Source organism: Gobio gobio (genome assembly GCF_949357685.1).
Source record: "Gobio gobio genome assembly, chromosome: 7".
Lineage (NCBI taxonomy): Eukaryota > Metazoa > Chordata > Actinopteri > Cypriniformes > Gobionidae > Gobio > Gobio gobio.
This window is the reverse complement of record NC_137103.1, coordinates 21,803,324-21,829,599: the sequence shown is the minus strand read 5'-3', so window position 1 is coordinate 21,829,599 and position 26,276 is coordinate 21,803,324. Positions and strand designations below refer to the sequence as shown.

Genomic DNA, 26,276 nt, shown 5'->3' with positions numbered 1-26,276 from the left:
GAGACCATGTGATGGCGTAAATAAATCACTTGAATCACTGTAACCGGTTCTTTAAAAAGAGCTGTTCAAAAGAACCGATTCTCCAACATGAGTCAGACTTCCCAAACCTAACAGTGGCGGGCGGGGCAAACATAACTTCAGTGCCAACGTCACAGGAAGTAAACCGTAAAGGCGGTGCTAAATAAATGTCGCTGTTATTGCAGATTTAAATATCATTGTAACCAGTCGTCGCTACAGTGAGTGCCATTGTTTTGGGCTTATTTCATGCCGCATGTGGACTGTATTTCGCCTATGTCATCGCGCATAAGCAGAGCGTCAGCGGAAGTCTGATGGTGATTATAGAGGGAGGACAATTCTGATCGAGTGAAGTCGTGCAACACAGATTCATAATTAGAGTCAATATTGAACTTTGTTCCTGTTATCTGACTGGATACTGCATCTAATCCCCGTACAAAGCTCAACAGCTCCCACTCTCTACCTGAACAGTGTTTGTTTACACGTGAACTTGATGAATCTGCTCAAACGTGCCACCTTCATTTTCTCTGAACAGCCACTAATTCTGGCAATTGGTAAGATCGGAGTTTATCGTTGGTTGGTTTCCCAAACTATGAGTAGGTTGAGGAGGGCGGAATGCATGGACGTAAATGTTCACTTCTCGGCGTGGTAGCTGTAACCATAGCGATTGCAGCAGTGTTGCTGTATGATAAAGGTAAAAGCCAAAGGAAAGTGCCACTTAATAGTGGAGTCCAAATGCTGCAGATCTGTTTTGAATTGATTTCCATTATGAATTAAAGTATCGACGTTTTGAGTGAACTCCCGAGTTTTTTTGCAAAGCCTTGTTGATTTATGTTAACCAGCATGATTTGAGTGTGTTCCGAAGGATTCCACATGTCACAAATGTTTTATTTATTTATGTTTTATTAATTTTTAAGATTCTACAGCGTGTTGTCCTTTTTTAACTGACTCGCATATCCTCACACTGGAACTTTTGAACCACACCAGTTTTTTTTGTTTGTTTCTTTTTAAACGTAACTCACTTTTCAAACACGACAAGCCGAACACACTGAGTTACATTGTTAACGCATTCTTGGAAAAATAACATTTCCAAAGCCATTTTACTGTTTTCACCACGGAGCCCTGGCGTGGAGCGCACGAATGCGATGACGTGGTACACAACGTTGTGGTGACGTTCTCACTGTTGTTGGCGCGGTAAACACTGGTGAAGTTCTAAGCAGCTTTGCATAAACCAGACCAGTTAATCTCGGCGAGGCCTTTGTCGCTATGCGCTCGGAAACTGCATGAGACGACGTCAAAACAAGGCCTTGATATCGCCGCCGCCTGTTCGATGCGAAACCGAGTTGGATTCGTGCTCGGTTGCTTCGACCATCATGTTAGTGAATGCAACGCGCGGTTTCCTGTGGTCGGACATGGAGACCAGAGCGCTGTTGAATATCTGGGGTGAGCACGACGTGCAGACGGCGCTGGACGGAAACTTTAGGAATAGCCACGTTTACCGAGACGTCGCGAACCGTTTGTGCGAACTGGGATTCGATAGGACACCAGACCAATGCAGAATACGGGTTAAGAGCTTAAAGAGGCAGTATTTCCAAGCGAAGGAGGGATCCAGGAAAAATGGGCAGTACCACAAGATGTGCAAGTTCTACGACGAGATGGAGAGGATATTGAGCAATAGGTCGTTAGTAGAGAGGCAGGATATTGATAGTGTTGCCGTTGGGGGAGATGAAACGATGGATGAAGATGCTGAGAGTACTGAACTCTTGCAGGAGACTCACATGGATGGCAGTGGTGAATGCTCTTTTATGGAGCATCCAGTCAAAACTGAGTATCCATCCTTCCCCATTCCGGTGACTGTAGGAGGCATGAGTATGTCAACTTATTCTGATCAGCCAGAAAGCAATGATCTGCCATCTTTAGCCTAATCAGCCTGGCTTCCTATATGTGTGTGCGTGTTAATATCTGCATGTTCTTCTTTCAAAGGTTCCTTTCCAACCAAACAGAGCAGCCTAACGAAGTCCAACCCGCCCGCAACCTCGTCGAGCAGGCCGCGGAGAAGCAAGAAGCGATTTGCAAACATGTCGCTGGAGAAGCTGATGGAGAAGTTCTTGGAGCAGAGCATGGAAGCGGAAGACAACTTCTACCGGCTTGAGGAGCAGCGTCTTCAGGCTGAGGATAAGCGCAGGGAGGAGGAACATTCCAGAGAGTTGCAGATGCTACAGATGCTGGGCCAGATTTTCGCTGGCATCAGCACATCCTCTCCTGCGCCGCCTGCCACTCCGCAGCCCTCTTGTATACCACCCCAGACTAACCCCACCGTGCCCCTCACGCGTCCCTCTTTTGGGAATCGTAACCATCCGCCTGCCTTGACCGAGTTTGCCAGCCACAACCAACCAGCTGGCCCAGGTCTGCTCATGGAAGAGGGTGATACTCAATGTTCGTCTAGAGTTGCCATTTATTTTCAATTGCCCATTGTTATGAAATCAAAAAGCGGTGTTTTACCCAAATGCTTTACAGCTAAAATCCCATAAAAATGATACCTAATGTAAAGATGGAAATTCTGTCTCTCACAGTTTAGAGTTTAAAACAGTTCTCACAGTTTAAAAAACTTTAAAGAATAGATTTTGAAGAATCTTGACGCAAGTGTTTTGGTCCGTTAACATTGCGTTAAAAAATATACAAATGTACAAATATTGAAAGCCGAACAATTAAAAACTTTTAATTTTAAAAAAGAAAAAAAATTGCTGCATTTTTTTCTTTGCTTTTTTTTCCATTTTGAACGCAATGGACATGATCATATTTTCCATACAATGATGCTACATTGTGAATGAAAGCTCTAAAAACAAAATAAAAGTGGTCCATATCGCTATATTCAAAGTCTTCTAAAGCAATGTTATAGCTTTATCTGGAACATAGAATATTTCGAATATTACATAAATATTCTACGTATATTCTTAGCTATTATTCACTGATAATCCTTCCCACCATTCAAGCGCTGAAATCTAATTTGCGTTCACACTCAGATTTAAAAATATTGGTAGGTTTGATGTCATTGATGCTAAAACGGCATTGGTTCTCAAGTGGTTCATAAATGAACATGATACTATAGGTTGAACAGACAGAAGGGAAGATTTTCAGTTAATAAAAGTCTAATTTTCAAGCTCAAGTTGCTTCGGAAGACTGATATAGTGCACAAGCTGTATGGACTGTTTTTATTATTCTTAATTAATATTTTATTTAATCATTTGTTTCATTGAAAAACAATAACATGGTTTAAAATGAGAGCAATGATGGAAAAAAAGACAGAATTTTCATTTTGGGTAAATGAGTTTGAATGACTGTATTTCTGTCAACTAGTATAGTATCAATGCATGGAACTGAACAAAACTGCTCTGGTTTGTGATGACACTAATGATTGTTATTTAAAAAAACAACAACTAATGATTGATTGTTACTGTGTTCTTCCCTCAGTCATAGAGCGCTCTTTCTCTCTGGGCTCAGCATCAATGGACAATATCATTCCTCTTGTAAGGAAAACAATTCCTCCACTGACATCCAAAAAACACAAAGGTCAGGATGGACGCATCGGAATCATTGGCGGATGTCAAGAGTAAGTGACACACAGATCTTTCTCAGGGCTATACACTTACCAAATTACTAGGTAAGCAGCTTTGATGGAGCTTCAATGGGTTCTGCTAACTCATGGCCAACTAAACTGACATATTTGGGGGAGAGAGATATACAGTATAAAAATATAGCGGTAACATTTTACAATAAGGTTCTATTGGTTAATATTAATCCAGCTGTTCATGGTTTGTTCATGTAAGTTCACAGTACATTAACTAATGTCAACAAGATTTTAATAATGCAGTTGTAAATGTTGAAATTAAGATAAATAAGATGCTTTATAAGTGCAGTTCATTATTAGTTCATGTTAACTAATTAACCTTATTGTAAAGTGTTACCAATATAGCTATTGTGTTTTTACAATTTCACCCCATTGTACATTTTCCCCTTTTTGCAAAGCTGATGTGTTTTGACTGGCTAATTTCTAGAGCTTGCGCCTAACTCACTTTTTCACTTTCAACCACATGCCATCAAGGCATTCTCTGTTGCAAATAGTATTATGAGGTGTTATGTTCTGTGAGCGTTACACATTATCAGTGTATTTTCTGCAATCTCTGTGTGAAAGGGGCTTTGGTCTATCACTAGAAAGCAGGCTGTTTTCTTCTGTTTTCTCTCTCTGTATATTAGCTTGGTGAAACTTACATCTTTGTATTTTTCTTGTTAGGTACACAGGAGCACCTTTCTTTGCAGCTATTTCAGCTTTGAAAGTAGTAAGTATTCTGTTCAAAATCAAAATTTGGTCTTTTTATTCTTCATGGAGATGCACAGTGAATTGTCTTCATAATCCTTAAGTGATTTCCTTTACTCATCGACTTATATTTATTTATCAAAGAGTCCTAAACAAAAACTGTCCAGTTTTCACAAAAAATTTAAGCAGCACAATCAACATTAATAAGAAATGTTTCCTGAGCAGTATATTAGAATTATTTCTGAAGGATCATGTGACACTGAAGACTTGAGTAATGATGCTGAAAATTCATAGCCTTACGTCGTCATACTCAGATTCTAGTCAGAATATGAGTCTGATATTGCTCCATTGGGCTGTGATTATGGGACGTGTTTCAACAGAACCAGGAAAGAAAATTCCTGTGCTCAATTGGATTGACCTACAACCAATCAGAGCAACGGAGTAAGTGACGTGTTGAGCGATGCATAGTTGTCAACAGAACTCAACTGCACGAACACTGGAAGAAGGAGAAGATGAGTGTAAACAATCTTTGCCAGTGTTGTAAAAAGAATTTAAGGATACACAGAGTACTTACTAACACAATCATCATTTTTGGGTAGGGATACACTGGGCCTGTGTGAACAAAAGGCAGGACCAATGCCGTAAGGAGTGTGTCGTAGTGATGACGCAGAGGCTGAGATTGTACGCAAGCTTAGTGGAACTGTACACAATGTGCTAGTTTATGAGCGAATCAGATAATGCACAAGCGTGGTTTCTCAAGAGAGAAGTCACAGATCAAAAGCAAACTTAAGACACTGCGAAGACATTACATGTCACATCGATGTCTCATGTCTTTACAGTGTGTGTGAAGTGAACGCACAAACAGATTCCAGAAAATCACTGGCAGTGTGAATGAACCAAAATCAAATGATCCCGGGACACATTATCAGTGTATTTTCTGGAATCTCTGTGTGAAAGGGGCTTTGGTCTATCATTAGTCACTTACCTTCTACTCTTCCTGCCTGTTTTCCAGGGAGCTGATCTGTCTCATGTGTTCTGCACCAAAGATGCCGCTCCAGTCATCAAGTCCTACAGTCCTGAACTCATTGTCCATCCAGTGCTGTGAGCAGGAACTTTTATTCAATATCTCTGGTGGCCATTAGAGTTTTTCAACGAAACTTGAGCATGATGGTTCTTATGTGGTGCTGTTTCTCTCCTGGCTGTGTGTTCCTCCAGAGACAGTCCCAATGCTGTGGAGGAAATTGAGAAATGGCTGCCCAGGCTTCACAGTCTGGTTGTGGGACCAGGTCTGGGGAGGGAGGATATGCTTCTGAAGAACGCAAAGGCAAGAGAAATTCATTCAATTATTCCATTCAAACTGTAAAACGTAAAACAATTCTCACTAAATCCTTAATTCAGAACCTACGTGTCTTATTTTTAGCTTATAAAACTGTACAAGAGAGACGCTGCAACGCCGGCAAAAATTGCGATACACAAGAACCGGGGAAGACACGGGGAAACTGGGCAGTGCCAAAACAAAGAAAAGACTAATTAAATAAATCTGAACTGGTTTCAACTTATACAAAAGAAAAATGTAGAAAGAAAAGTCTGAGAACTTCCGAGATGTCGTATCTAACGAGTGGCACAAAGGTCCCTAAACCTAGTGTGTCTATAGACAAAGAAACCAAAACTAAGTGTGTACCATCAGCAACCTTTTTTTCCTGCTGGTGCGACTAAATTCTGTTAGAGGTCACACTGGTGCCACCACCGTGTCGCCCAACTTATAAGAGCTGCCATTTCTGTTGCATATGAGAAACATCAAACGGCAAATTAAATGAAAACAGAACGGAACCTTGCTACTCGTTTGAGCTGCGCTGCGTTTTATCAGCTCTGAGCAATAATAGACAGTAGGGGTGTAACGGTACACGTATTCGCGGGTGTACCGAACGGTTCCGAATGCAATCTTTAACAGTTAACAGTTGGCTTGTTTTAAGCGCGGAACACACTTCAATCCTAGTTCCCACTCGAACATATTAAGTATTCAGTCCATTTTATCACAAATTCATCTCTTCCAGAAGAATAAACATGAATTAATATCTTAAGGAATGTTGAGGATAACACTTACTGAAACGTATCATATGTCGTGTAATCACTCAATCAGTGTTTCAACCGCGGAAAGACGTCAAGCAGCTTGTAAACAATGTCACGCAGCATCATTTACCTCAGAGTCAGAAGTCATTTAGTGTCCACAGCTGTTAATTCACTAGAGAAATCAACTCTTTCACTAAATATATGCACTATATTAGCCTAGATATATATACTAATTCTACTTAACCTGTTAGTGATGTCTTGATTATTTAATGTATGTTTAGATGAATCTGTCATGAAAATGACCGTCACTGTGTATAAATGATTATATTTTAACAACGAATTGGAGAAAAAAAACATAACTTTGTAATTAGATTTAGGAGTTAATGCAAAAACTGCCTTATGTGAAGTTTACATGTTTGCACACAATGTGTTATTTGAGTGTTGATTATCCTATATCTAAACATGAATATCAGCTGAATATGCTCATAGTTTGGGCTCTGTTGTTAACCTTTAATATTATAGTGTGCAACTTAAGTAAGGGCTCCCTATATAGTTTACAGCATTATCTTTAAGAAACTTTTAGTTTAATTTAATTCATTTAAGGACAGACGCACATTTTTCAGTGAACCACTGTTTAATTAAAAATGAATAAAAAGACATATTTTTAAAACTGCTGTACCGAACTCGTACCGAGCCGTGACTTCAAAACCGAGGTACGTACCGAACCGTCAGTTTTGTGTACCGTTACACCCCTAATAGACAGCGCGAGCTCATACACGATCTCGATCATGTGACACATGATTACACAGGCCTGAGAGATCCAGTTAGAAAGCATTTGAATTTGCCACAGAATTAATAACTTCACGCCTGCGAGATCTAGTGGGAAGCATTCAGTGCAGAATACTGTTATAAACCATAAATATCAGATGAAACAGCGCTGACATGTGCCGCGTTTCCACCGAAATTACCCGGAACTATTTGTACCAGGAACTTTTTTCCCAGGAACTTTTTCTCCCCCAGACCTGCTACAATCTGCGTTTCCACCGCGGTCTAAAGTACCGGGGAGATTAGGCAAATTAGTCCGGTGACGTGGGAATGCGCGCGACTGCTTCTCCCAGTCACCGACGGACAGTAATCACTTTTGCGCGATACTGTCTGCAACAATAACAAGTGTAGGAGATGCAAGCAGCGCTGCTTTTGCTGATTATGTACACACATTACCAACACTGTTTATTTAAACGTGCACTTTCACCTGGTTTGACCATTTTAATGCAAAATGGGATGATGGGCAATCCAAAATCTGAATGTGTTGTAATAGCTCAATTCCAAAACAAAACATTTTCTATAAAAGGATAATGAGGTTTCAGTCATGACAGATGTGTGAAAAGTTAATTGAATGAAAACAATAGACTGAATTAAGCAGTTGAAAGATTAGGTACTAGACTGCAAGTATTTTATTTTTTATCACAATAACATCTCTTAACATTCACAAAAAAAAAAAATTCACATGACTAGTATTACAATATGCTTCATTAAATGCATAATTTTAGAGACTTCTTCCTCAAATTTGAAATGAAGCAGGACCACACTTATGGCTTCACTTAAGTTGTGGTTATAAGTTATTATACTACATTCACATAGTTATACATTTAAAAATATAATATTTGGGTTTTCTAGATATGTTTATGTGCATATTCAGAAAGACTTGCGAGCAGCAGCCCTTTTATTTGCTTCCTACACTATATGAATACAATTAGAATGTGGTTATATAGTTAGAATGTGGAAATTAAAGACACAGTGACATTTTACACATTTTACTTTATTTTAGACAGATTAGTTCTTACAAAATTAAAATAAAAGTGTGCAAAGACAAATAAATTACTAGAACAATAAAATGAAAATATAAAATGTGAAAACAACAATATAAAAAAAAAAGTGTATTTTTCAGTAACCTTTCCAAGAGCTGTGCCAACATGTACAATATATAAAGTACAAGTGTGGTAGTGCAAATGCTTCATTCAAGCGGCTGGTCATTGTGGCTACTTCTTGAACGACTGGACAAACTGTCCAAGAACAGACCGAAACCCGGTCTGAAAGTCCCTCTGCTTTCTTCCGCTTCTGACTGGTGGAATGCCAGCTCTTGCCTCCTCATCTCTCCTCGGCCTGGCTATCCAGTAACAGCTGCATATATTGGTCAGTTCTTGTCCATGCTGCAGGACGGCCGGTTAGCATCTTCCATGTCCCTCAGTGCATCAAAAAAGTCACAGTCCTTTTTCCTTTTCCCTAAGTAGAAAACTTGCACAGAAACACATGGAAATTAATACACAAGGCAACCATGAAACAATAGAAACCATCAATTAATTATTTAAAGTGTTTTCACTACAAATAATGAACAATTGTTTGGCCAGCTTGAACAATGCCCAGTGTGCAAATTTTATCATGGGCAATTTAAGTTTACAATTAAAAACAACAAAACCATTAAGGATTACACATCAGTTTTTAAATATATACACATTTTTGTCAGCTTTATAACGTACTGGTGACCGCGGGGGAAACACGCTGGTCTCCGTTGCCTGCGATTCATCAGGGCCACTCGTTATGTCTGGAAAAGCACGTTGAAAAAAGTTACTGCAACGTGTTTAAACACTGCAACGAGTTTAATAGATGATACCAAGATGAGATATTTACCTTCAACCCACTCGGATTCCGGGATGGTTTCCAACAACGCACTAGCCGAGTCTTTCGTTACCGCTGCGCCAGAAAAGGACTGTCTGTGTTCCAACAACGCGTCCAGGCGGTCATACCACTTGTTGATACGCCGGTCGGAACCGCTCCGGTTGTTATGATCCTTTAATTTCTTGTAATCTTGTCTTAATTTCTTCAATTTCTCTCTGCACTGTTTTCCAGTGTGACTGGAACCGAGTCGATATCTTCAGGTAACGTTATACCTTTTCATTACGGGTCGCCGTTTCCAGTTCCCGCTGGATGTCCTCCTCCGCATATATGCTCAATAAAGCCTGAACCTCGTCGTCGGTCCATCGGTCGAATTTATTGTTGAACTCCATTGTTGTAAAAAAAATATTTACTGAACGCAAAACCCACAGAACTCACCTCGCAAAAGACTTGTAAATATGGCGGTGGAAGAAAAAAATAGCTGCGAGAGCTCAACCAATCAGCATGTTCAGCGCCCAAGTCCCACCCCCGAAAGTTCGCGAACCTTTCAAAAGTCCCACCTCGCAAGCAGGGCCGTTTGGAGGGGGAAATATTTACCCGGAACTTCATTTAGACCCTGGTTCCTGCGGTCGAAACACACCGAGTTCCCCCCCAAAGTTCCTGGTTCCGGGGTAAAGTTCCTGCGGTGGAAACGCGGCTATGGAAACTAGAGCCCCGTTTCCACCGAAATTACCCGGAACAATTTGTACCAGGAACGTTTTTCCCCCCAGACCTGCTACTGTCTGCGTTTCTACTGCAGTCTAAAATACTGTGAAGATTAGGCAAATTACTCTGATGTAGGACTGTGCACGACTGCTCCTCCCAGTCAGCGACGGACAGTAATAATTTTGTGCGATACTGTCTGCAACAATAAGAAGTATGGAGGAGATTCAAGCAGCGCTGCTTTTGCTGGTTATATTGGTTTACTAAAGAGGTAATTAACGAAATGGTGGAAAAGAGACGAGCACTGATACTAAAGCGTATTCTGAAAGCTCGTAAAGCTAGATTTAAAATAAGACAACGCATGTTATAATCAGCTATTACTGACATTGACCGTGAGATGGCTGAGACGAACGCGCGCCATCGGACCGAAACAGCAAGACTGATATTTACTGAACGCAGAACGAACCTCGCAAAAGACTTTTAAAAATGGCGGTGTTCAGTTCGAACCGGACTCGGACAATAATGCCTACAGAGCCAGAGAATAAATGCTGCATGGAGACAGAACGGGTATAGTTTAGTTTTAACTTATGATGCCATCTTGCTTTTATCCACTATCAGAAGTGCGCATTAAAGTCTTATCCATAAACTCTCTCTTCCTTGCATTATCATCAGCATACACAGCGAATTACACAATAACACTTGTTACAACTAACAGTAAACAAATACATACAGACCGTATGCCTTTTCAGGGGGTGCTTGATAAACTGGTAAACTTTATATCCGTAAAAAAAACTCAGATGAACTGTAATAAAGTGTGCACCCTCCCTTTCATTACTGCGGTGAGAAGTATCGCTCCGGAGACTATAAGGCAATGTCACATCTTTACTAGCCGTTTTGATGTGTGGTTTAGGTGTTCTTTGCAGTTTCTTTCCTCTGTGCAAAATAAATTTCCCTCCAGCGTCACCAAATCAGGTGCTGGCACCATCATCTATAGAATTTAGTGGTGCTGGTGCCAGTGCTCTCAAATGTTTGTCTGGAGCCCTGCCATGTATATCATGTGACAGAACTTGCCTATCACTGTTCCTCTATCTAGCCCAAACACAGCCTTAACACTCTCTAACACTTAATAAAGGAATAGGTAATTTTTTTTTTTACAAGGTAATTTGATTTCACAGAGTTAATTCAATTCAATTCAAATTTATTTGTATAGCGCTTTTCACAATACACATTGTTTCAAAGCAGCTTTACAGAAAGTGCATTTCATAAATGTACATTGAAAAATGTTAGAAAGAGAATGTTAAAGAAAAATGTTAGAATAAGTTAAGTTAACAAACTGATAACTCAAAATAAAGAGAAGTAAACAAAATGACACAAACATCACAGAGTACACAATCACATCTCGCACACAAAGGCAGGCCTCCTCTACTGCGTTGTCCATATATAATTTCCCAGGCTTCCGGTAGCGAATCAATTGGAGATCACCTCCTCTCGAATTATTTGCAGACAAACCAATCTGCATGTCACTTGCAACAGTAGCTGTGTCTCATTTAATTTAATGAAGGCTGCTTCCTCCGGAGGACACATCCTGTGAAGGATGAGGTATACGGAGTGCCCTTAATCAGAATTAAACGAGACGTCCTTCGTAGGACACAAAGGCAGGAAGTATCACGTTGCTATGCCAACACGTTCACAGCGTCGTTGCGCTCTCACACCAGTTAGATGCATGAAAATTATTTATAACTTGAAAATTACTAAGTACAGTGCTGTCAAGGCAAGAAACATTTCAGTTTTAAACGTTAAAAAAAATCACTAAACACTTGTTACCCCCAACTATCTTTTTGAGGTAATACAGCTTCTAAACAAAAACAAGTTTAAACAAAAACTTAAATTTAAACACCACATCTTGGCTTGCATGTATATCTGCGGGGGTCGCCATTTTTTCAAATATTTTAAAAACATGACGGTTGTTCATGGCGACGCAAAGAATTGTGGGTTATCTGCATCAGCGAAGGATACACCTCATGCACACTCCAAATTCCTGTGAAAGAAGGGCGCATTTGAAGGTCGCATTCGAAGTGTCCTTCCTACTTTTCTGAAATGAGACAGCCTCGATGACGCATGCAGCCTTCGAATGCGAACTCTGGAGGACGCAGCCTTTCGAAATGAGACACAGCAAGTGAAAGTAAAAACAGAGAGCGGCAGAGAACAGCACAGAGGAAAGAAAAACTGCAAAGAACCTAAACCACACATCAAAACGGCTCGTAATGACGTAACATTGCCCAAATGTCCATACAGTAACACGCAAACCAAACATTTCATTTTTGTCTGGTCACAGAACTATTTTCATTGTATTCATTAATGGGAATAAGATATTGAAACCATGAACCGATTTATAAACCACAAACAAAAAAAAGGAGATATCGAGCCAAAATCATGTGTTTCCATTTTACACACATTTCTACATTGAAAACACTGAATTTTCATTTGTCAGATTTAATGGAATAATTAAATAGTCAGATGATACACCTGGTGTGCACACATTTGACTGCTAGTGTAAATTAATATTTTGAAAAGTGTATAGACACTTATCACATTTCCGGGTTTCTCAGAGCAGAAGTCGTCATAGTCGTCACAAATTTTTTTTTTTTGTGCCCATTTGCTCACATAGCAAAAGAAAAACGCCACAGTAGGGATTTCACAACTTTCAAAAAGAGGGAAAAATAGAGAGATTGATAACTGCAGTGAAAAGAGAGAAATATGTTAATTTTTACCATCACTCCCATAGACGCTATTACTAAACACCCTCACAGCAGCGGTAACTTTTTTTAAATTGTAATTTGATGCAAAAGTAATAAAATACAAAGTATTAGTGTTATAAATGTACATATATTTAAAAAAAATGAAAATACAAAAAACGTTGCAGGATTTACGATATTGATGACCGTTAAAACGCGTCATCACAGTCTGTGAAAAGGGTCTATTTCTAGAGAGCCTGCTAATATCATATTTTTTCACATTTATGTTTATGTTGGTTTAATTTATGTTTGGCTCCATGTTTCTTTTTAGGAGATTATTGAGAGGTCGAAACTCAGAGGAATACCAATCATCATTGATGCTGTGAGTACTGTTTTCGCTGACACTGATCAATAAGCTTTCATACTGGGCATGTTGGCAAAAGCCAATAGATTCTGTCTCCTTAATACATTAGGAGAACTGGGTCAGAGTTAATAGCTCTGGCATGGCTTTTGAACATTACAGTATTAATGCATGTTGCATGATCTAAATCTGCTATTCCAGATAAAAATGGCATCAGTGCTTCACTGATTTAGCAGACATAATTATTTGCTGGATGTACTGAATAAAATAGTCACTTGTGTGACAAATATTATTTATTTATTTTTATTTTACAGGATGGTCTTTGGCTAGTGGCGAAAGAACCATCAGTCATTCAAGGATATCAGAGAGGAATCCTCACACCCAACTTTATGGAGTTTACTCGTCTGTATGAGGCCATGGTGAGAGTTTCGGATGTGCTAATACACTCTGTAGCTGCACAAGTTCTATTTCTATGTAATATCTAATGCTCTGTTTGAATCTGGTATTGACATTCATCTCAAATGGTTGCTTTAACACAATCCTAATTACATAAATTAAAGTAAAATCTAACAAACTGGCATTTAGAACAAAAAAATGCCAAAAATGAAGTATGTTAGTTTGTTTCTATAGTTTGCAAACAATTTGCCAAAGCGAACCTTCCAGAAAAATTTGCTGTCTGGTAAACAGCTTTGAGCGACCATTGGGTTTGCATGAAATGCATTTCAAAGTGCTTCACAAGTATAAAATCAAATAATGAGAACTAAATATTAGAGTAGAACGTGAAGTTGCAATTCCAATTGAAAGCGACACTGTTTGTTCAGTGTATTTTTATGTTTAATATTGTAAAGCTTCTTGCTTTAAGGCTGTCTATGTGATGTGACTGGAGTGCCTGAATTGCAGAGCTGGTGCAAATATATCCACATCGCTATGATCAGATTTCTAAACTGCTGTTTACTCTCTGCTATCATTTTTATGTTTATTTTATTAGTGAAAGCAAAGTGCGTAGCACATATTAACATATTCATCTAAATGCAGTGTGGGCGGCAATGGGGGGTTCACTAACAGTATACCACTGGTCATGTATTTCAAACTTCTTTTTACCCTTAAAGGGTTGGTTCACCCTAGGGATGCGCGGTATACCGGTACTGGGAGAATACCGGTATACATTTTATTTCAAACGGTGCAATATCATGATTTTGCTCATTTTGGTATATGCTGCTGTTCCGAAGGTTACCGCTAGGTGGCAGTGCGCTACATAAACTGACGTGAAACCGGCAAATGTGGCAACATAGAACAAAATGAATACAGTAGTGGAATTATTAATAAAGAGAGTAGATGTGAAATTCGGAATTAGTTTGCTTATAAAATTGATGAAGAACCATCAAACCTTGCCAAGCATCTGTCACTTGCCCATCCTGACTTGTACAAGACGTTAAGAGATCGACAGGTCAGTGTATAATTCAAACGATCTAATTTAGACATTTCTTTTAGCACTGATCAACGCGCATGCATAAGATCGTATCTTTTAAATCAGGGGTTTTCGAACTGGGGTCCGGGGACCCCCAGGGGTCCTCCAGATTGTTCTAAACTAAAGGGTCCCCAGAAAAGTTCAGAGAATAAAAAGACAATGCAAAAAGTGGATAAACGTCTACCAAACATTATAACTGTTTCAGTTCTAAATGTTTCTCACCTTTCTTGCCGTATATGTACTTTCCAGAATTGTGTATGTTTGCTTTGTATCTTTCTATTGAGTTTCTCTCAATATAGTCCCCTTTATCTAGTAAGGTTGTAAATCAGTATTCTTAACGCAGTACGTAAGCTGCTTGTATACATTTATTGTGAAAGTTGCTTGTATAAATTATTTTTAATTGAAAATGTTCTTCTTCAGGTTTAACATCCAACATTAAGTATAGCCAATTTAAGTTTGGAAACTATGTTGTATTTAGAATGTCACACTTACTATTTATCTTACAGTTTGAATGTTTTTTCATACATAAAAATATTAGGAAGCCCTCATAAAAGATTCATCATATTTGCGGGTCCTTGGCATCAAAAAGTTTGAAAACCCCTGGTTTAAATATAACGAAATCTCCAGCGTTCGATATCAACCAGTGATGTTTAGATTTCATAATATTTGCACACATACTATTGCACTATTTACATTCGCAAAAGACATAACCAACTGTGTTTATGTGACTACTCACTAAAGATGGAAATTTTGTACATAATTTTGTGTGTATTTCACTTGTGAAAAACAACTTAATTTGGAATGCGCAAGCTCTTTAGGCTTAGGTGTTTGTTGCTGGTATGAGCGCAAGGAAAACTCTCTCATGCCATGTATTACAAAATGCTATAAAATCGCTTGCATGTTCAAATTGGCAAGGTTTAAAAGACGTGGGCAAGTGATTTCCGTCAGCTCTCCAGAAACGGCAGTAAAAGTGTTGAATCAGAGCACGCAGATTGCTTTTATAGTGCTGATGCGATCTTTTGAACCCAGAAGCAATTTGTTAATTTTTAGAGCTATAGAGAAGGGAGATGCGCAGTATTGCTGAAATTACTTATCACAAAGTTTCCAAATGACTGATTTGATGTGATAATCTTTGTTATTAATTTAATAATAAACATTTGTGGTAATTTTCTGCTTAATATACCCTAAACTTGCGAGAGTGAGTAAAATTATGCGTAATACCTGCGCCAAAAATCAGACCCTGTATGGTATCGACTTAATATCGGTACTTTCGGAATTAGATTGTGGTACCATAACGAACGCAAAATTGTGGTATCGAGCCATCCCTAGTTCACCCACAAATGCAATTTCTGTCATTAATTACTCACCCTCATGTTGTTACAAACCCGTAAGACCTTTGTTCATCTTCGGAACACAAATGAAGATATTTTGATGAAATCCGAGAGCATTCTGACCCCTCCATAGACAGCAACACAACAGCCACTTTCAAGGACCAGAAAGGTAGTAAAGACATTGACTGAAACTGAGTGTTTCACCCTCCCTTTAACAATCTCGTGTCAATCTTGAGTGCCTATAGAGTAGTATTGCCTATGACTTCCCTAAAGCCGAGCACAGCGCGTTAATTGCTCTCTCGCTCTAGTCGTTAGTGGCACAAAAAGTGGGTATGCGCTATATGCAGTGCATGGGGCGCCAAAGCGATGGTATAAAAAATAAATAAAAATATTGATATTTTCTATATGTAGCTGCTGTTGTGTGTTTCTAAATAATTTCTGTATTTCCTCTAAATAATTTCTGTATTTCCTCAATATTATATAACATTTTAGAGGACTAACAGGCTAGAGTAGGCGCCCTCATAAGATTCCATAACAGAATTTTGGATTATAATGGAATATCGCGAGTGGTCGCGCCTGGCGGCCAGCCAAAGTGTTCATATAAACTTGGCGGGCGTCTGATTGCGCATTGACAGCGTGCGATTTGACGCTTCAAAGCGTACGTCCTCGACGCGTGATTTGCTATGTAAAAAACACGCGTTTCCGTGACCCCAGAACGCGCGCTTATATGGTAAATCACGCGTCGAGGACACGCGCTATGAGTCGGACAAAACGCACGTTATTAACATGTAGGCTAAACAGGTAAACCAAACAGGCAGTGCAAACTTGTGTTTGAAGTATCCAAACAGACGAAAGGAACGTGCTCTTTCCTTGGTGTTCTCAAAATTGCATGCTCACTTTTTAGGGCACACCTCTTATAAGGTAACGTTACATATTGTCGACCATCTTTTTAAGTAATTAAACTATTTACCACGATACATGGCTGTTATAGAATTAAATTAAATCAGTATCAACAAAATCCATCTTATCATTTATCAAAATCCACTTACACTGTAATTACAATTGCCTAAATAATGTAATGAGATTTTTAGGTTTATGTTCTAAATATAGTATTTTAATTATAGAAATATGAAATTTTGGGAAAAATTTCAATTATTCCAGGCCTATGAAACTATAAACTGCCAGTATAGTTGGTGGCGTAATGGATTCTAGAATCATTCAACTAATTCGTTCTAACCGACTGTTCAAAAACGGTGAATTATTCGAGAACGAAACCTATACTTTGTTTGAATCTATTTTTGTTGGGAAAATAGAGCAAAACTGTAAAAAATGAGAACTTGTTGTTTATTGAACTGTTATATAAAATTAATATCGCATTTTGCAATCGTGCTGATATAGGCTACTCTGGGAAATAGCACGCTTACTCGTATGATATTGCTTAATTTCCTCTTTAATTACTTTCAAACTAATGTTTATTTTTTTGTTCGTTATTAGCCTATTTTTAATGAAAATACAACAACAATAAAATATTAGGCTTACAATAAAAAAAACATTTGCTTGTGGTGCCCCCCTGAGCACTTGGTGCCCTACGCGCAGCGTGTGATGCGCGTGGTGGGAGTGGCGGCACTGTCTTTACTACCTTTCTGGTCCTTGAAAGTGGCCGTTGTGTTGCTGTCTATGTGGGGTCAGAATTCTGAGAGCTCTCGGATTTCATAAAAAATATCTTAAAGGTCCTGTTCTTCGTGATCCCATTTTTCAAACTTTAGTTAGTGTGTAATGTTGCTGTTAGAGCATAAATAATACCTGTAAAATTATAAAGCTCAAAGTTCAATGCCAAGCGAGATATTTTATTTAACAGAAGTTCCCTTTCAAAGCCTACAGCGAACGGCCGGTTTGGACTACATCCCTGTACATCCTGCTTTAATTACGTCAGTAGAACAGTTTATTGACTAACCTCCGCCCACAAGAATACGCGAAAAAGGGGCCGTGGTCTTGTTGCTCCCTCGTGGAGAAGAGGAAGTGTTGCGTTCGGTTCGGTTGCGTTTGTCGCCATGTTGTTCAGACGCTGTTATTTTCATCCCGGAGTCAAATCACCTTTGTTTGGCCTTCAGGGGCTGTAGTTTGAGCGCGTTCATCTCCCCGTTATGGTAAGAGGCGTGACCTTTCCGGGTAACGTGCGCTAAGCTGCTGTCGAATCACAACACGGGAACCGCTGGCACAATCAGAACTCGTTATGTATTTCTGAAGGAGGGACTTCATGGAACAGGGAAATCTTTCAAGCCGTTTTGAGGACAGTGAAAACAGCAGTATACAGATAAGTAAATTGTGTGAAAAATACTGTGTTTTTTTACACGCGAAACATGAACACATGTTATATTGCACACTGTAAACACAATCAAAGCTTCAAAAAAACATGAAAAACGGGACCTTTAATTTGTGTTCTGAAGATGAACAAAGGTCTTACAGGTTTGGAACGACATGAGGGTGAGTAATTAATGACAGAAATTTCATTTTTGGGTGAACTTACCGTTTAAGTGAGGAACAAAAAATAACTTTGCCCAGATTATATCGGGGCCTTTACAGGGACCTAATACATCCAGTTGTAGTGTACATGCTAATTCGAACTTTGATTACAGCATCATGAACCTCTGGACAGCACCGACCACAAGAGAAGTGCTCAGCAACTGAGCATCGCCTTGGGCAATCTTACCATGGTTTTAAAGGGGGAAGAGGACATTATTACTGATGGAAAGAACGGTTAGTGTCTTTCTTGGAGTATTTAGACTTTATAAGGTTCCAGTGCACAACTTTCTTTCTCTAACATGTTGCATTTCTACCTGCTTTCAGTGCTGACCTGTAATCAAGAGGGCAGTGGGCGGCGCTGCGGAGGACAGGGAGATCTGCTGTCTGGTTCCTTAGGAGTCTTTGCCCATTGGGCATTCAGCACATCTTCAGATGTCACTAAAGGGTAAATCTGTCTTCAGAAGCTATTTGATGTGTCATTGAATATCGCTTTAAAAAGGACCAATTATGTTTTTTTTTACATTTTCTTTCTTTAATGTGAAATGTTTGTCTGAGCTTGAAAAAGGTTTGAGTTGCGTCAGTAGTGTTTTGAAATTCGTGGTTATGGTAAAAGGCGTCATCCTTCCCAAACGCACTCGATGTGGATGACCAATTACAACACACTGACACTGATCCAGTTGACCAATCAGAGCACAGTGCTCTTTCTGGAAGGAGTGGCTTCATAGAGACAAGAACTAAACTGACTGTTACTGACAGATTTGGAAGAGAGGTGCTGCAACAATGTCAAATATGTGGGAAAAATTTACATTCAAGCATTTAACCCTCATTTTATTTTTTATTTTTTTAATGTTAAAAATAGGACTTTTGAACCACGAATACACCAAAAAAAATTGACTGGTTTCGAGGAATTTTGTGGTTGAAATTTACAAAAGTATCACATCCTTCCCTAGCGGGTCAATTTGACCCCCTTAAGAATGAATGGGAAAAGAGAAACTGACTTTAGGCCGCAGAACAGCTCATTTGCTCCATATAGAACTATAAGGCCATCTAGTGGCAAGAGTCATGAAATGTTATATATAATTATTTTTAATCGTCAGCAACGACACCCAATGTAAGAGATTCTGAGCTGAATTTCAGCAATATTTCTAAGTCATTGCTGAACATTGTTGATATTTGAAATCAACCCAAACAAACACACCCCTTTCTTCATTGCGCCGCCTCCAAAGCTCACTCTCCAATCCTAACTGCCCTGCACCGAGTCAGCCTCGAACCCCGATCACTGGCATGTGAAGCGGGTGCACTAACAAGAACGCTTTACAGACACAACTCTCACTAGCTGATACATGCAAGAGTGGATGTCTATTTATTATAGAAGCGCAACAAAATAATGTTTCACGAAAAATAAAGTGAAGATGATGAATGAACGACAAGGAAGCACAAAGAATTAACATGCAGTACACAAGAATAAATACAAGCAAGAGTTTGTTGTTAGTTGACAACAACACAGAAGCTCCAGAAAAACAATATGACACAAAACCAGTGTGACTTGCGTATGGAGCAGAATCAAAAGCAGCCTCTGTGTCTGTTTTCAGGCCTTCCCGCTTGGCTCTCTCCAGCGCTGGAAAGCTTTTCTAATATTAACGCGGGTCCTAAATCTCTTTTATTTTCCAGTGATATTCTTATGAGATTTTCGCTTTTGTAATGTCTCTCAGGCAACTCTTTCAACAGTCTTTCTTCAAATCTCCCTCATGCTTGTTCTCTCTCCTCCACCGTCATGAGCCCCCTAATGCTGATTGGCTACACATTTGTTGTTGTCTGGTCCAACTTTCAAAAAGCGTTTTTCAAATATCGGTTACCCCACCTTTTTAAAAGGGCTAAGCATGAAATTGTGAGTTATTTTGAATTTAAGTTGAAAAAAAAAGATGAATTTGCTTAAATTATTTATTTATTGATTGATTTTAAAGGTAAATAAAATAAAAATATCTCCCAAAACAAAATGCATTAAATATTGAAATAAGCTTTTGGGTCAAAAAAGGTGTAATTTTTGGGCTTCGGGTCATTTTGACCCGCGAGGGAAGGATGAGGGTTAACCTATTCTAGTAGACCTCAAAAAAAAAAATCAACAACACTTTGTAAAAGGTAATATGGCCTCTTTAATAGTAAATGTTCTCTTTTTTCCCCCCAGCATGAATCCCTCGCTGGTTGCTGCATTCGGTGCTACGTCTCTAACAAGGCAATGTAATCGCCAGGCCTTCCACAAACACAGCAGATCAACCACCACCTCTGACATGATCCAGGAGATAAGCAGTGCTTTCAAGAAGTTGTTTGAAAGCTAAACTATGTGTGTGTGTATCCATTCTCCTTTCATGGTCATTATAAAGACTAAAGGTCTGCATCTCAACGCTACTTGTTAAATAAACAGGAAGTACTTTGTTGAGCATCTATGTTCTTTTTCCTTTTTATTTTAAAGTGCCTCTTGTAGTTCTGCAATACAGTATCAACTACGTGTCCACTTTCATATCTGTGTGGTGGCCCTCTATAAACGTCCAAACACTGTTTGTTTTTTGTTTTTTTTACTTGTACGTCTATAGATGTGTTTGCAAGTGTTTAGATTTGTATATGATAACCCACTACCCCTCCCTATGATAACACTGTCCCTCTATGAATGAGTTGCTGTCTTACTCCCAGCTGCAGTTTATTTTTTGGTTTGCTTGAAAATGTTACCTTTCAAGTATTCAAAAGATAACCTTTTAGAGTGGATGTTCTCCTTACTATAAGCTGTTTAACACTTTGTTTTCTGTCAATAACTCACAATCCCTATTTAGTATGTGGGTCAAATTACAAATAATTGAAAGTGGCTGTCACTTTTAGATATAGTTTGTTATTCTACATATTAAACTAACATGAAAGTTTTACTTATAACTGCTTATCTTTTGTATTATTCCCTCTGTGTGAATAATGAATGTGTCTGGACGTGATTTTGGTTGGTAGAAAGTGTTCAGTTTTAATGATATTCCTGGTTTAAAAAATCTTGAACCATAGCGTATGAGGTATTATTTGGTCAATTCATACCGGTCTCATTTGCAATACACTTGTTTGTTTTTAAATACATTCATATACCTTTTACGTAATGAAAAATAGTTACAAAACAATTTGTAAATTATAAATATGCCGCATCTCATGATGACAATACTTGAAAAAAGGTGCAGTTTCTAACTTGATCCAGCAACAGAAATTAAAATCTATTCATTCTTAATCTTAAAAGATGTTTAACGGGGCAAAATGTGTTTTGGTTACACTTTTTAAGGTGTCTTTGTTACACTGTAATTATACATTTAAGTACTGAGTAACTATACCCCCCTCAGTTTCACAAACAAGGTTTAATCGTTTATAAAAGCTACTTAAATGTCCTAATTGAACTAAGGTTTAACCCTGGCTTAATCTAAGCCCTGTCTGTGAAACCAGAGGCCGGTTGCATAAACCGTTAAGACTAGTCTTACAAGTTAGACATACATTTTTTTCTTTAAGACATAAATTTTTTTTAAATCAGTTACATAAAAACATAGACTGGCCTAATTTGATACGAAAAGTAAGACTGAATGCCACTTGCCTAACTGCTAGTGGCTCGTACTAGATCTTAAGACACTGTCTAAACATAATGGCTTAGTTTATGCAACTGGCCCCAAGCCTACGTGCACTTACTATAGGGTTAGGATTAGAGTTTGGTTAAGGTTTAGTTGCCTGTAATTATGCATAATTTATAGTTATCACTATAGTAACTACATGAAACAATGACACTAAAATAAAGTGTTACCGTATTTTCTTATATGAGGTAATTCATGGTATCCGTAATAAGATGGTGATAATTAAGCATGTAATTTAAGTACTTTTAAAATATATATATTTTCATGTGACGTTCCTGCCACATCAAAGGTTGTTTCGACCGTGCTCTTCACCACTCCACCACGGTCTCTATCCTCCAGATCCTCGAGCATCCGCTTCTGGTTTTGTGGTACGTGTTATTTTGTAGTGGGCATGCGCAGCCTCAGTTCAGTGTCTCAATGGATCCGTTTCTGATTTTAAGGGTCGTTTAGTGGGCAAGCGCATGCTCAGTCCTGTTCTGAAAGGCTCCGTTTCTGGTTTTGTTACGTTCATATTGCAGTGGGCATGCGCATTCTCAGTACGGACTACGGAGTCTCAAGTGATCCGTTTCGGGGTTTGGCGTACGGTAACACTGCAGTGAGCATAGCTCCAGTCCTGAACCTTAAATGATCCGTTTTCGGTTTTGAGAGACTCACATTATGAAGTTTCGTTCCTTCGGCGAGCGCGCAAGTGTGTATGTGAGCACGCCGTGCGTCTCTTCTCGCCTCCCCTTTGTAAGCTCTTTGTTTGGGCGGTGCACTTAATAAGAGCAGACATCGTGTAAGGTCCACCATTTTTTGACACGATTCCTGTTTCCACGCATTTATAATTCGAGTGTGCACAAATGTCGGTGGGACTGGAGTCTGGGTTTTCTAGCGAGGAGGTGCTGAATATTCGCTTCCCTCTTCACCGGGCGTGCAGAGATGGGGATGTGGGCGCGCTGTGCTCGCTCCTCCAGTGCGGCACCGACCAGCTCTCTGTGGAAGACTCTTTCTACGGGTGGACGCCTCTACACTGGGCTGCACACTTCGGCAAGGTAACGTTACAGCATCATTCAATTGTCACAATGTGCACACATGCGTTTGTTACTTTACTTAAAGATGTTACGTTATTCGTGAATGCTACTCAAACCGCGTCAGAAGATTAATCCATTCAAATGGTATCGTGTTTGATCTGACTTGATGACAATCTGCTACTGGAGACTGACCTTAGTTGAATTAGCGCTCAGTGCGCGAGCAACTGCAGACAGACAGTTTGGCTTGATCTTTTTAATTTGCTTTTCCATTTTCCGACGGTGTCGTTTTAAAAGGCTTGTCTAGTGATTATAACCCCGTAGTGAATATAAAAGAGCAAGAACGAAATGAAGACGAACGTTTTTAACGATGCCTTGAAGACGTAGAAAAGAAATGCCGTTGATACTAATGTCAGTTGGTGACATCATTTCTAATTTTAAAAGAACAGGTATAACACATCAGAAATTTATTGAATGCAGCTAATGTCTTGTTTACAGTCTTAGTGACATTAATATCATGTTAAAATTCCATTCAAATAAAACGTCAAACGAACAAAAACATTGCATTTTTTTTTTAGTTTATTACTTTGTGACAAATAAGTAACCCTTTTATTCACGTTGTCATATGAATAACCGGCCTTAGGAGAATATTTAGATACAACAATACACAGTTATTGGTTCGTTTCGCTTTGGACACGATGGAAGTAATACGTGCTTCATCTTATAAGTAACCGCCTCATGTTGTCAAACACTTCAGTATTTTGTCACTATTGATACAAGTGTCATTTTAAACTGATACATGTGGGTGTAGTCTCTCCTCAGGTAATGATGCTGAACTTCAGGTTTCCCTCACTTTCTCAAGAGCTACATTATTTATGTAACTGATGTGTTGTGTTCTCAAATGTCTCAAAGTTACCCAACCGGATGAAGTATGAGAGTCAGCAGGCTGATGTAAACACCAATCCATCAGTTTATTTTTAGAAATATGTTACTGAAAAGTGAAGCATTTCTGCATTGACTTTAAAGCTCCACAGGATGCGTGCATGAACTTGCATCACAGCCTTTCGAGGGGAATTCATCAGTGTCGGTGTATGAGCTTGATCAACAGGGGGTTTAGATCAAACTAGATTCCTGTTGATTTAAAGAGATGCCGAATCTGATATGACTTGTAAAATAGTTATGAGGAAGCTATAAACCTCTCCGTTCTGGTGCCACTCCCACTTTGTGTTGTTAGCTTCATTTGGATGGGTGTATTGTCTTCTAAAGCGTGGGAGTGTCTAGAAGAATCGTTTTTAAGCCACTGTTGATAAGATGAATAACAGGAAGAGTCTGGGTGAAATTTGAGATCTTGCAGGAGCGAGGAATTTTGAAACTCAACCTTAACCATCTATAAATGGTTCCCTTTTTTAAATGCATTGTTTTCTTAAGGCCAAATTAATTATTAAACCCAATTTAGATAATTGACATAGTGTTGTATAACTATTGGAGAATAAAGGATCCATTTCACAGACTGTAATGAAATTGTTTCCACAGTTATTAACGTAAATCTAGCAAAGTTGTGTGTTATATAAGCTTTAAGGATGGGCATTTTTCTAAAGGCAAAGTTTCTTACGGCACTTTGTGTTTTCTGTTCTTAAACCCGTCTCCCTCGACGAAATTGATTCTGTGTTTTGTTTCCACTTTTGTAAAGTCATAGTCTACATCTCATTTGTTATCATTAAAGGAATAGTTCACCCAAAAATGAAAATTAGCCCATGATTCATTCTAGGTGTATATGACATTCTTCTTTCAGACGAATACAATCAGTTTTATATAAAAACATGTCCTGCTAATCCAAACTTTATAATGGCAGTGAATGGGAGCCCAAACAAGTGCATCCATCCATTATAAAAGTAATCCACACGACTCCGGGGGTTAATAAAGGCCTTCTGAAGCGAAGTTGAATACGGAAGGGGGTCTGGCGGGAGCTAGATATTTTACTTTATAACGTGTTTAAATATGGATATTTTTCTTACACAAACGCATCACTTTGCTTCAGAAGGCCTTTATTAACCCCCTGGAGCCGTGTGGATTACTTTTATAATGGATGGATGCACTTTTTTGGATTCAAATTTTGGGCTGCCATTCACTGCCATTATAAAGCTTGGATTAGCAGGACATTTTTAAATATAACTCTGATTGTATTCGTCTGAAAGAAGAATGTCCTACACATAGGATGGCTTGAGGCTAAGTAAATCATGGGGTAATCTTCATTTTTGGTGAAATATCCCTTTAAATTGTATTTTTAATATGCATTTATGTATTGTATTTGAAATATCTGCAGTATATCTGCTATCCTGCTCTATCAATGTCGATTACCATCAGCTATTGAAAAGCTCATATCAGTTGAGCACTAACTAAAGGCACTTTTTCTCCTTTGTCCTCTCCCATCACCCAGCTGGAGTGTGTAATGCGTCTAGTGCAGGTGGGATGTGGTGTGAACTCTGTGACCTCTCGGTTTGCCCAGACGCCTGCTCATATTGCTGCCTTCGGGGGTCATCCTCAGTGCTTGCTCTGGCTGCTGCAAGCTGGAGCTGATTTAAACAGACAGGTAAGAGATCACTCACTGTCTATGAGGTGATGCATGACATCGGTGTCCTAAGGCTATTTAAAACTGCAGTAATCACTGCAAACGTGGAGTTATGTGAGAAAACAGAGCAGGACGTGTCCCAAACAACTGAAGGTGAGGAAGAACTTGTTTAAAGGGGGTGATATTAGGCACAACGCAGCGCAGTTGGCCACATGATTTTTCACCGTCATTAGATTTTGGACTTTGTCCTATCCATTTTATATTGGTTTTGCTCTTTTGACTTTTGTTTTTCATAACATGAAGCTGTTTTTGCAACAAAAAAAACAACAGTTTGGTCTAATATTGCATTGTCATTTTACACTAAATTACTGCCAAATTAGTTTGTATTATCAGAGTAAAAAGGTAAAAGGACATTCTCAGAACATAGTTCCTAACACATGATTATATTTTATATACAATACTTAGTTTATTCTCATTTTTGTTATCAGTAATGTGCATTAGGGTGTTTAGTGTTACCTTTTCTGTTGTTTGTCTAATGTTTATTGCATTATTTTAAGGTGTTGTGTTTTGTGATTGTGTGTATGATCCTGTGCACTGTCTATATACGAGTTTTGACCATGTTTTATGGACCGGCGCTTCTGATCTCTGATTAGTCATGTGGTTTTCTATTGTGCAAACTATTATTATCCACCGTATTTCCATGTCAAAGAAGGCGGAGCCTCAGAGCCACATCTACTTATTAGGTAATCAACCTCGGACCAATGGTAGTTTGAAGGTGTTTACCAGCCAGAGCTCCAAACTCCAAACAAACTACATTTTGGCCTGCTTTTGTTCGAAATTTAAGTTTGTTATTCAATTTA

The 26,276-nt window shown here is 38.9% G+C and overlaps 2 protein-coding genes across 11 annotated transcripts in view; both read left to right on the top strand.

Moving 5' to 3' along the window:
• The first annotated feature begins 142 nt into the window (after positions 1–142).
• naxd (NAD(P)HX dehydratase) lies at positions 143–21,108 on the top strand. Of its 9 annotated transcripts, none has more exons than XM_079821016.1 (11): positions 143–569; positions 1,999–2,439; positions 3,487–3,625; positions 4,307–4,352; positions 5,343–5,431; positions 5,546–5,654; positions 12,842–12,892; positions 13,186–13,290; positions 18,307–18,427; positions 18,518–18,638; positions 20,379–21,108. In XM_079821016.1, the coding sequence occupies exons 1-11, from the start codon at positions 509–511 to the stop codon at positions 20,527–20,529; spliced, it is 1,434 nt and encodes a 477-aa protein (XP_079677142.1). In that variant the 5' UTR covers positions 143–508; the 3' UTR covers positions 20,530–21,108. The 9 variants fall into 9 exon arrangements, with proteins under 9 accessions (XP_079677142.1, XP_079677135.1, XP_079677143.1 ...); XM_079821009.1 differs by having other exon boundaries at positions 143–1,884; positions 1,999–2,451; XM_079821017.1 differs by having other exon boundaries at positions 146–569; positions 1,999–2,421.
• Positions 21,109–21,181: 73 nt separating this feature from the next.
• ankrd10b (ankyrin repeat domain 10b) overlaps positions 21,182–26,276 on the top strand; it is a 35,711-nt gene continuing 30,616 nt past the window's right edge. For both annotated transcript variants that reach the window (XM_079821018.1, XM_079821019.1), the window contains exons 1-2: positions 21,182–22,871; positions 25,285–25,437. In XM_079821018.1, the coding sequence (XP_079677144.1) occupies positions 22,680–22,871; positions 25,285–25,437 (345 nt within the window). In that variant the 5' untranslated portion in view covers positions 21,182–22,679. The remainder of the gene's footprint in view (positions 22,872–25,284; positions 25,438–26,276) is intronic.